This window comes from Python bivittatus, unplaced genomic scaffold, assembly GCF_059951505.1.
Source record: "Python bivittatus isolate LINGU-HERP-01145 unplaced genomic scaffold, Pbiv_v1 ctg000400_np1212, whole genome shotgun sequence".
NCBI classification, from domain to species: domain Eukaryota; kingdom Metazoa; phylum Chordata; class Lepidosauria; order Squamata; family Pythonidae; genus Python; species Python bivittatus.
The window spans coordinates 4,944,760-4,957,157 of NW_028277073.1; the positions used below are offsets into that span (position 1 = coordinate 4,944,760).

The following is a 12,398-nucleotide window of genomic DNA, read 5'->3' on the forward strand; positions in this document are numbered from 1 at the left end:
GATCTGCACAGCTGCAGGAGGTGATAGCTGGCTCACTCAGCTTCCCAGTTCCTGAAATCCAGCTGTGGCACAGAGATGAAATGACTGTGCTAAGGGTTTCAGATATGGACCTGTGCTACCAAGAATATGCCACCATGGCGAACCTCTGCAAAAAAATTATAGTTAAGCATATGGACTCCATTGCTTTCACTCTGGCTCTGAGGAGGTACCAGGATCCATGGTTGCCATGGATTTATTAAAGAGCATTTATGTAGTTTGAACCAGTGTGGTGTAGTGGTTAAGGTGCTGGACTAGGGAGATGGGACACTCAAGTTCTCAGTATTTGATGCAGGAAGCCACGAGACAGGTATAAAAGAACTCTAAGACTTACTGTACTATTGATGTAAAAAGCATTGTCTCTATTCCCTGCTGTGATGCTAAATGTTAAAAGCGCATTCCTGCCACTATCCGCATCCCTGGCAAGGATGCGGGTGACGAAGCTGGAGATGGGAGCAACTTCACTGATGGTGAGATTCATTGGTAGATTCAGGAGGACAGGGTCATTATCATTAATGTCCAAAACATTCAGTCCCACCATGACCTAAAACACAGGGAAAAGGCACATGAAAAGATCAGCTAAAAGGCCATTATTATGAAGAACGCTCACTCTGTTGCTAGGGCAACTCCTCTATTTCCCCACATGGCGTCATAAAGGCAAGAATAATCCATTCCTAACCCCCCCCCCCCACCATCCACAATTCATTATCTTTTGTAATTCACTTTTTCCACATGGACATTTCAGAACCTCACCTTTGCAATCCCACCCTAAACCACTAAGACTTACAGCAGAGCTGAGAGAAGGCACCCCTCTGTCCTTAGCCGCAATGGTGAGATTATAAAAAGCAATGTTCTCTCGGTCAAGTTCAGCATCCTTCCTCACACGTAGCTCCCCTTCCACAGGTGAGATCACAAATTCTCCTGCAAGATGGACACAGCCATGCAGCCATGTTATAGGGAGGAAAGCTATCATCATCATCATCATTATCATCATCACCACCACCACCACAAAATATAAAGACCTGCAAATAGAAGTAGAATGACTATGGCAAAAGAAAGCAAAGAATAGTACCAGTAGTAATAGGCGACTTGGGTGCAATCCCAAAACATCTGGAGCACCACTTGAAGACCACCGGCATTGACAAAATCACCATCAGTCAATTGCAAAAGACAGCTTTACTTGGAACAGCTTACAATAGTTGCAGCGATACCTTTAACACCATAAACAACAACATCTGCCCATCTTCCTTGGGAAGGACTTGATAGGTGGATAAAAATGCCAAATCCAGTCTAAACACCTGGCTGTGTGACCAACAACAATAATAATACATTAATTGGATGGGCTGAGGGTCTGGAGACCCATTTTCTGGGGACATTTTTATTGGTGTTGGACTTGATAGCCTCTTATGATCCTACAAACAGAAGTTTGGCACTCCAAAGCACTCTAGAAAGCTTCATGCTTCTTAAGAAAATGGGAACATATACTGGGAACAGATGGCACAATGACCCAAAATGCTCTGAAGTAGAGATAGCAATCTGTCAGAATGTAAGTTTACATTATCAGCCACCAAGCTTGAGATTCCAGTTGGGAAGATAGGGCAACCCTAAGGATGCATTCAGTGGGATTTACTTTTGGTTAAGACTGTATTCCCTTGCAGCCTTAATGTATTTCAGCCTGGTTCAATCTGAAGCTTTCCAGATGGGTTAAAATTCAATCCTGATCATTCCCAACTGGCTAGGAAGAACAGGAATTGAAGTTGAACACATTTAGGAGACCATTAGATTGAACCAGACAATTTGATCTCATTAAACAATAACAACAACCAAAAAAGCAGTCTTAGTTGAATCAAGCTAATACTAATCAGATGTTTCTGGCAGCTTGTAACCCAAGTGGAAAGGGTTCTGCTTGTCTCTTCATCTGATATTCAGAAATATACCACTTTTAAACATGAAAGTTTAATTTAGGATTATCTACAGTGAGTAGCCAGCACAGGGATGTATGAACATATCTTATACATACAAATCATATATTTGCAACAAATTGTACAAATTAAAATGTGCCCTTGCTTTTCCTCCAGTTCAAACAATTGGTGACAAAGAGGAAGTCAATTTTTTTCTTTCATCTCCTTTTCCACATAATTCAGAAGCTGATGAACTTCGGTCATGCTTTTACCAATAAACCATAAAACCACAAATACGACTGTTTTTCACCATCTACAGTTCATTATTATTAATACTGGTATTTTCCCCTCACCCTTGTTTCTTGTTCTTTATTCCTTTTTAATTATTTTTAAAATAATTATTATATTCTATTTTCTATTTGGTTTGGTTTTATTGTACACCACCCAAAGTCACTTTGGAGTCGGGCAGTGCCTAAATTGAATAAATTAAGATTAATCAAGTTAAATAAAGAAAAGAAACTGGGAGCTGCTGAATGACATCTGGTGATTGCTCATGGCCAGATCTTTTCTGTGGGCTCCCACACTCTGAAAACCTGATTATTCCTGAAATTCAGGATGTGCCTTCTATGCTAACTCTTACAGCATGTTGCACATTCACCTCTTCAACCAGATCTTCCTGTTATAAATCCTGGGAAAAGAAGAATATCCCATCCCCCACTGTTTTAATGAATACATTTTATTGAACAGGGTTGTATATTGTTTTTAATATTATGTTGAAGCTTGTTTTATTATGCTTTTTAATTATTATTATTACATTAAATTTATATGCTGCCTGACTCCCAGAAACTCTGGGCGGTTTGCAAATGGTTAAAAACTAGAAAACAAGAAAACAACCCAAAACAAACAAACAGACAAACAAACAAGGAACAAAGATGGCAGACAGAAGAAACCCAGATGGGAATAAAGAAAAAGAAGAAAAGGGAAGTTCTATCATGCTTGCCAAAGGCCTAGGTGAACAGCCAGGTCTTCAGGGCCCTTCAAACCACTGGTAGAGTATTTAATGTATAAATTTACATTAAATCATATATAATTTTGTGGAAAGTTACAGAGCTCTTAGGAATATAAAAAGAAAATTTCTAAATGGATGATACATTGACAGTTTGGACTAAAATAACATATAAATGCAGATACTAAAATCCTGGAGAAGGTCTAAAATACTTAAAACCTGAACTACTTATTTACTTAATTGCTAACTACTAAGTATGTAAGATAGTCAAATACTGAACTACTAACCCACTGAAATTCTACAATAGTGAGGTTTATAAAATCATTGTTTGAAGGAGAAAATAAAAATATAAAAAATAAAGACATGGTCAGATTTATGCTGGGGGCAGCAGTAACAACTATAATCCAGAAATGAAAGAGGATTAATATTTCAACTTCAGACTTTACTTTTTGATACATCAGTTTTGATACATTAATTTTCATCCCCGCTGCACTATTCAGTCAAACAGGGTTACAAACCATTCTGGTTCTCAGCCAACAAAAATACTATTTTCTGCACACCGAAGCACATGAACATTTATGCCCCCAACCAACACATTTCTAATGTCACCAGAAGCATTACTTATACATTTATCCACAAATACATTAAACAACCAAGGGGACATTCTAGCCTTTGCTTTTGCTCAAGGTCATACCATTTGCTAAGCATTTAATGGATTCCCACAACTGTTTTACTCCCGTATATTGTTTTTATTGCACTTGGCAACCAACCTTCAGTTCCGTCTTCATGCAAAATATCCCATAGTTCAAGTGTATTCACTTTATCTTATGCTTTCTCTAAATTAGCAATTATGTGGTAACTATTTTTTTCTGACATGGATACATTTCCCAATAGCCTGGTGAAGAGTTAGCATCTAGTTTGATATCCCTGCTTGGCACAGAGCCATACTGAACCAGCAATTTTGTGTATTGGCACCTCACGTACCCTTTCATCAGAACCCTGCCAAACAGTGTACACTTCCTCTTGTTGCTTTTCCCTTTGTGTAAGGAACAATAATGACAGGGCTCCCATCAACAGACACCGATGCACTCTTCACACACAAGTTAAGCAAGTTGCCCAGCCACTCTGTGAGCAAACCACACCCATATTTTAACATTTCTCCAGTTGCATCATCGACCTCTGCAGCCCTACTATTTTTCAGTGTTCTCACAGCATTTAGGACTTCTTTTCATCATTTTTCTTGGGCACTGACATTTATGGCTTTTGCTTAGAATTCCAGTCTTAGATATATCACTATTACTTCTTTATGAATCTCAAAAATTCCAGCTTTCCTCCCTCCAGTTTCATCCCAAATTATTTCTTTTTCTTTTTAGTTAAAAAAGCTTTATTAACAATAATACAGCATATACAGTTATACAAATATAGACAGGGTTTTATATTCATTTCCCTCTTTTGAAAAGTACACAACAGTACTCAGTGCTTGTTTGATTATTATTATTCTTTTTAGTCTTATTATAATTTTTTTTCTTCCTAGTGTTTTCCTGTCGGTGCAGGGTCCGCTTTTTTCAGATCAACTGAAAGTTGATCTTTTTGATTGCAACAGGAGTTGACCAACTCCTTGTGGGCTGAGAGAGAGGGACTGGCCCACGGTCACGCAGCTGGCTTTCATGCCTAAGGTGGGACTAGAACTCACCATCTCCTGGTTTCTAGCCTGGTGCCTTCACCACTACACCAAACTGGTTCTCTAGTCTTATAATTATTTTATTTTACTTAATACAAAGGTGTATTTTTGGGAAAAATGCAGTATTATCTATGAATGAAGAAACAATTACTGAGGTTGTGCAATTATTACTCAATATAACATCCCAAATTATTTCATCATTTTTAATTCCATTCACTTTGCTAAAGGCATTGTGTTTAGTTCCAAAACATTTTTTAATTGCCAACAAAACTCTCTGCATAAATGTTCCTTCTCTCTTTGACTACACTCTTTGCCACTATCTTTTTCTTTCTATACACTTCCTCTGTATCTTACTTTAATTTTGCAGCAAGCATTTTTTTCTCATCCACAGCTTCTTTCACTTAATCTTTTCCATGAATTATATATAATTTTGTTCCAAACAAATCTTTCCTTATGATCACATACTTTTTCTGTTGGGAGATTAACCTGTCTTCCAATTGTTTTTTCCATAGAGAAGCCAAACCTTTTCTTCCTGCACTCATTCTACTTTTATTCTAGTTTCTTTGACATCTTTCCTTTTCTTCTATGTCCATTTTTCTCCAGCAGCCACTCTTGGTTCTATTATGAAATGAGCTGTGCTACGTTTGGAACTTCTTGTCATCCTTGTACATGTCTTACCTAGTCTTGCATTATAAACAATGAAACAATTTATTTTTTAAAATTCCTTCCTTCTTTATATTCTTAATTAAGATGTATATTTAAAACACATTTTAAAAAGAAACAGACTCTCTTTTAAGCTGATATTCAACAGTCACAATTCACATTCATTCTAACAGAACAATTCACCTAATAGAATAGTCCCCCCCCCCCCCCGGACCACATTCATTCTGAATGTTGCAGTTTTTCCAAAACTCTTGCCTGATTTTCTTATTATTACCATTCACTGGAATGTGACATGTAACTATAACTATTATTGATCCCTGTTGAATATATGCACTTACAACAACCTAGATGAGCCTAACTGATACTTCCTGGCATATGTGTTAGTCCTTTCATCCATAATTAAACCTATACCTTCACTTCACTGTATTCTTTCATCAATTTAACTCCACAAGATCAGGCTGTTTCAACCCAGATGCATTACATCCTTCCACTTTCTCCTATTTTCATAGACACACAAAATACCTATTTTTCTTTCCTTTAATTAATCAATTCATGGTCTTTATCATTTGCTCTTCTTACATTCCAAGTTGCAATCTCCTATGTTATCCCACAGGTATTGATCACCACTGCCCATCATGGCTTTATTCAACTGGGGGTTTCATATAATGTTTTTTAGGAAAACAGAGATTTTCCTGTAATTAAGACTTAATTACCAGTCTTAGTCATAGCCCTCCCATATGCAGCATTGCCTGCTGATGATAAGGAAATTATGGTCAGCTTGGGCAGTTATGGCCAGTATGCCACAAACAAGACCAAAGCTGTCTTACTCAAAGCATATTCCCACTATTCTATGCAAGTCAGAATCTCTAATCTCTCATCACAAGGAGGACGTTGTATTTTGTTGCTGTAGCAGTACCAGAGAAATGGTACCAGAGAAATGGCTTCGTCCCTACTCCTGAAGCTCAGGTACTATTCACAACGGACTTCATAAATACCAAAAACACTGAAGATTCTGTCTCCCTCACCTAATCCAGGCCAGAGCTTAGACTACGGGTGAGCAATTTTTCAAGATTATGCAGAATACTGAATTAATGAGAGAGCAGAAATGGGATTTTTGCCCTTTTTGGGGGTGTGTATCCAAGGCCTAAGATAGCAGAGAATCACATCACTGTTGATTGGCAGTTGGACAGGATTTTCTCAGATGCTCCAAGAAAGAGCAAAAAAAAAAAAAAAAAGTCCTTATCTGTATCTCAGAGGACTACATCTCCTGTGTTCTCTCCTCTCCATCAGTCTTAAGCCCATAAATTTAATCTGCTCTAATTAGCTCTAACTACAAAACTTCCTCTTTCCTCTAGGAGTTTGCTCAATAATCTAGAGCTGTTGCAAGACCTCTGTTTTGATGTTTTTCCTGGCACCGAGCATAAAGCAACAGAGGGCCCACGGTTTTCAATGATACTTTCTTTTAGGGAACTTTAAAGGGAGTTCGTATTTATTTAAATTTCCTTCATGTTCAGAATGGACAGGTCAATTGACAGAGATACATGTTAAAGAAATATTGTTACACATTTTCAGCACTGAAAAAGTTAGTACTGATCAGCTTCTTGAAAGACTGACTGAAAACCTGGTTCTTCCTCAAATCTTGAAAAAAAAGAATTGTTGCTTTAACTTCAGAAGAGGGGAACTTCCCGTCCCTCAGAGAGGTACTTTAGATTTTTTTGAAGGCAAGCTTGACATTCCTTCCAAAACACTTGGTGAGCTTGCAAAAGCATCTTCTAATATGGCAAGCACAAAAGTTTGCAATGCTTCCTCTCATCACGGATGTTGCTTGTAACAGGATTTCCTGATGTACACACTCCTATTTCTCAGAAGAGGCCCCTGATCATATGGTTTTGAATTGCTCCCTTCACTATCCTTACATGCATTTCTCTCTTTTCTCACATTTTTCCTTTTGATTGAAAGATTGCTCATTTCTAAGTAATCTCTCTCTTGCATTTCTGCATAATGTCTGGCACTGATTTCAGGGTGAACAGTTTAAACCAGAACGAGCAAAGTTAGCATACTGTTATACAGTAGCTTAAAATCTATTAGTTGATTCTCTCACTCTCATTTTCTCTCTCTCTACACACACACACACACACACATATAGTGGTGCTTAAAAGTTTGTGAACCCTTTTGAATTTTCAATATTCCTGCATAAGTATGACCTAAAACATGATCTGCTCTTCACACAAGAGCTAAAACTAGATCAAGAGAACCCAGTTAAATAAATGAGTCAAAAATGTTATACTGGTTCATTGATTTATTGAGGAAAATGATCTAAAGCTACATATTTGGATGTGGCAAAAGTACATATGTGATCCTCTAGGATTATCAGTTCATTTGAAGGGGAAATTAGAATCAGGTGTTTCAATCAATGGGATGATAATCAGAGGTGAGTGTGGGAGGTCCTGCTTTATTTAAAGAACAGAATTCTGGGTATTCACTACCAAAGTCATATCTTCACGACACAGGTATGTAAAAGTATGTCATGGCTCAAACAAAGGAGATTTCTGAGGACTCTGAAAAATAGTTGTTGATGCTCACCAGGCTGGAAAAGTTTACAAAACTATGTCCAAAGAGTCTGGATTCTGCCAGTCCACTGGCAGGCAGATTGTGTACAAATGGAGGTAATTCAGTACCATTGTTACTCTCCCCAGGACTGTTTGACCAACCAGGACCACATCAAGAGCAAGGCCTATAATACTCTGGGAGTTCTCAAAGAACCCCAGGGTAACCTCTAAGGAACTAAAGGCCTTTCTTGCCTTGGCGAATGTCAGTGCTCACGAGACCACCATCAGGAGAACACTGAACAACAATGGTATGCGTCCCAGGGTTGCAAGGAGAAAGCCACTAGTGTCTAAAATGAGCATTGTTGCACATCTACAGTTTGCAGAAGACCATGTGGATAAGCCAGAAGGCTATTGGAAGAATATTTTGTGGATGGATGAGACCCTAATAGAACTTTTTGGCTTGAATGAAAAGCATTATGTTTGGTGAAAGGCAAACCCTGCATTCCAGCTTAAGGACCTTATCCCATTGATGAAACATGGTGGTGGCAGTACCATGGTTGGGCTTGCTTTGCTGCCTCTGGACCAGGACGGCTTGCCGTCATTGATGGAACTATGAATTCTGAATTGTACCAGTAAATTCTACAGGAAAATGTCAGGGTATTTCAACTGAAGCTCAAGAGAAAGTGGGTCATGCAGTAAGACAGTGACCCAAAACACACAAGTCATATGACAAAAGAATTAAACCAGAAGAAAGATAATGTTTTGGAATGGCCAGGTCAAAGTCCTGATCTTAATCCTATAGAAATGTTGTGGAAGGACTTGAAGGGGGCAGTTCATGAGAGGAAGCCAACTAACATCCCTGAGTTGAAGCTGTTCTGGAAGGAGAAATGGGCTAAAATGCCTCCAAGCCAATATGTGGGACTGATCAACAGTTATTGGAAACCTTTAGTTGCAATTATTGCTGCCCAAGAGGGGCACACAGTTACTGAAAGCAAAGGTTCACATACTTTTGCCACACCCAAATACGTAGCTTTGGATCATTTTCCTCAATAAATAAATGAACAAGTATAATGTTTTTGACTCATTTGTGTAATTGGGTTCTCTTGATCTAGTTTTAGGACTTGTGTGGAGAACAGATCATGCTTTAGATCATATTTATGCAGAAATATTGAAAATTCAAAAAGGTTCACAGACTTTTAAGCACCATGTATAACATATATTCAAAACTACAGAAAATTCTTTGAAAACTTTTCTTGCCCATTTTGATGCAAAACCTGCCTAAAGTAAAAGCAAAGAGGGGAAAACCTTAGCTGTTTTGTCATTAACAATACTAGTTCTATAGAAAGAAGTGAATTATTATTATTGTTGGCATTATATTGAGTGACCAATCATCAAAGAGCAACCCAGGCAACATAAGACATTCACAGCAATGTTTTTCATTGATGTTGAGAGTGGTTTTCCATTTACACTATTCGGTGAACATCAGGAGTGGGGAAGAAAAGTGATTTGCAAAGACTTCTGACTTCAACTTAGGAATAACAGGAACTGAATGGCTCCCCTCCAATTATATTCCTAAATAAGAAGATATTCTGTTCTCACCAAAGCAGATCTTGAAAGCCAGAAATCTTCCCACTATTAAAGCAAACAATTAGGATATCTGCTTTACAGATCCCTTGTACTGTCCAAATCCACCCAAAGAATCATTAGTCAAAATTGAATGTGACCAGAATAACGAGCAAACACATATGCATACAAATGATTACCAACATGCTTCTGCAGTAATAGGTGAGGGATTAAACGTCACAGGGTTGTAGATGCCTGCAGTATGAAGTCAACAAATAATTCAAAGATACATAAAAATGAAGAACTGAAAAAAACCCACCCCAATTCAGTTCAATAGTATTGGGTTTTTCCCCCCCTAATTTTGAAAGGGAGAACCATCCTTTTCTACATATACAGAAGCTTGCTTTTAATAAGCATTGCTATTTGCTTAGGGAAGTAAAGAAACAAGGCAGGCATAAAATGTCAGTTCCTTGGCTTGCATTATTAACTGTAGGCTTACCATTCCTTTCCACAATGGCATATTTCCACGAGGAATGCATTTCTGGATGAAATGAAAATGGTAAAGAACAGAGTTTTGGTTCTGCTTCTTTTTCTTTTCCATCACTTACCAAGAGGATCTCCAGCTATAATGCTGTACTCAACTTGTCCACTGGGTCCTGAGTCCCCATCATGAGCTAGGAAAGTCCACACTCTTGGACCTGGTTGTCCTTCTGTGATATCAAAGGGCCCTTCATAAGAACGAGGGAACGTTGGTTGATTGTCATTGATATCATTCAAATTTATCAACACCTGAGATTAACACAAAAAGGCACAGAAGTGTTCTGAAATGCTTCAGCGACAATGTGTAAATATTGGTTTGGGACATCTGCTATGTAAAAACCATAAAGGCTATTACTACAGTAATGTAATCATCTTTCACACAACTGCCAGAAAACTGTTTGCAATCTATTCATTTTAAATTAATACATAGTGCTTTAGATCTTGCTTTTGTTTGCAACAATAATCTTAAAGGGTCCCAATATTTTTTCATACAGAAATAGATCATAAAGAAGAAGGAAGCAACAACATTATTTCTTTTTGACTTGGCAGTTTTTTGGGATAGACCAAGAAAGATAACTGAAATCTAAACTTCAGCATTCTACAACAACCAGCAAATTGTGCTTCTTGCTAAATTAAAACGATGTGAGGGTTTGCCAGGGCAAACTCTGATCAAACCCAGCTTAGATACTGCCTTTTTGAAGATTGTGCTAGTTATTCTGGGTGTTACCTAGCATTTATTATACCACTACAGCTGTAATCAAATTAAATCAGGAAGCAATCATGGTGAACAAGAAAGTGCTTAATTTGTTATTGAGTCATCTTTGGATTTTAGGTTCAAGGGCAGGGCTCAACTCTAAGTAAATGGTTACATGACAAGATGCCAGAAGTATCTACCTGCCATTCTCTCATAACCAAATTCCAATATATTGATGATTAGAAACATTTGGGCTTCCATGTCAGATGACTGCAACTGACTAGAAGTGGTTGAAAAGAAATGAATGACTTGCAGACACCACTGCTGAAAAGGGTCTGAGTTTTTATCAGCCAATGGGTTGGGAGGATCCTGCTGAATTTTAACTCCTTTGTAGTGCTTCTCTCTTTTTCCTTTTCTTCCCTATTTGTCCACCTCTTTCTCTTGCTTCATTTCCCATTTCTCTTCTCTTCCCTTCCTTGTCCAGCTTCCTGTTCTGCTAACCCCATCTCTTTCTTATTTCTGTTTTTGTGTTTCTGTTGCTGCTGTTCTTTCTGTTGGAAATTAGAAGGGCAATGCTTCTCTGTGTTTGTGTGTATGCCTGGCCTTGTATTTTTCTCCACGTGTGGCTAAAAAGATGGGAAAGCTGGGCATTGCACAAGATTTCTGACAACTTTTAAAGTGAAGATTGTCCTCCTTTTGGCTAAACATGGTATCTGTCTGGCAGAAATAACTTTTTAAACCTTATTTATTAATTTAGAAATTAACTACTAGAGCATGGAAGAACTCCCATGGTAACAGGTCCTAATGCTACCACTTGTACTCTACTAAGAGTTGGGGAAATGTAAAAATTATGTCTTCAGAAGGATCTTTATAACTACCTTTCAATCAGGCAATTTTTGTCTCAACTCTGAAGGCCTCCTCATAATTTCTTTAATCTGTTCTGAGCAGAGGCCAAGATAAGCAAACACATGTCCATACCGATTGTTACCAACATGTTCCTACAACAGTAGATGTCAAATGTCACAGGGTTGTACATGTCTGCAGTATGAAGTCAACAAATAATACGCACTATAGCTGGGAAGAAAACTAAAGTTCAGCCTCCCTCTCCAAGTGTGCTACCTTTTAAATCTGTCATGTACATTTAGGCCTTTCTCAATTACTTCTTGTGACAACTGAATGTCCTGGTTCCCCATCTGTTTGTTTTTTAATATTTCTTTCTTTTCACCAGTTGTGGCCACTGTATTTGGTGAAACACAAATATATTTTTATGAAGAGTTGCTGGATACGAACATACCCAAATTCAGAATTGTACCAGTGCAGTAGCTGTAATACATCAATTGGGACACTACGGGAAAAAACAATGTAGCCAGACAGCACTTTCATCAATTCCAGAAGAAGAATTAATAAGGAAATTCCAAAAAGAAAAGGAAAGAAACACAAAAGATTGCACACAGTGCAATGATTTCTTCATTTTTCAAATCAGGATCTATCCTGGAGTCAAATAAGAAGCATGTTTTTCCTCTGGAAGCTGTTCGTGGAATTTCCTCCCATTCTGAAAGCCACTGAAATAATAGTTGCTTTGAATGGCTTTTTTATAGTGCAGAAATAACTGTAGAATCTACAAGATTACATTTACTGGGAGATCAACAGCTTGTTGTTCACAGAATAGGAAAGCATTAATTTCATTAACGGATCTTAGCTTTTAAAAAATGAAAGGATGTTTCTGTAGCAATTTGCGGTTGGAAACATTTTTAAGGGAATGTGT

The 12,398-nt window shown here is 37.9% G+C and overlaps 1 protein-coding gene across 1 annotated transcript in view; it reads right to left on the reverse strand.

The window, feature by feature from the left end:
- CDH23 (cadherin related 23) overlaps window positions 1-12,398 on the reverse strand; it is a 469,716-nt gene that overhangs the window by 44,038 nt on the left and 413,280 nt on the right. The window contains exons 40-42 of the mRNA XM_088144253.1: window positions 10,008-10,188; window positions 824-957; window positions 371-580 (exon numbers count right to left, since the gene is read on the reverse strand). Coding sequence (XP_088000379.1) covers window positions 371-580; window positions 824-957; window positions 10,008-10,188 — 525 coding nt within the window. The remainder of the gene's footprint in view (window positions 1-370; window positions 581-823; window positions 958-10,007; window positions 10,189-12,398) is intronic.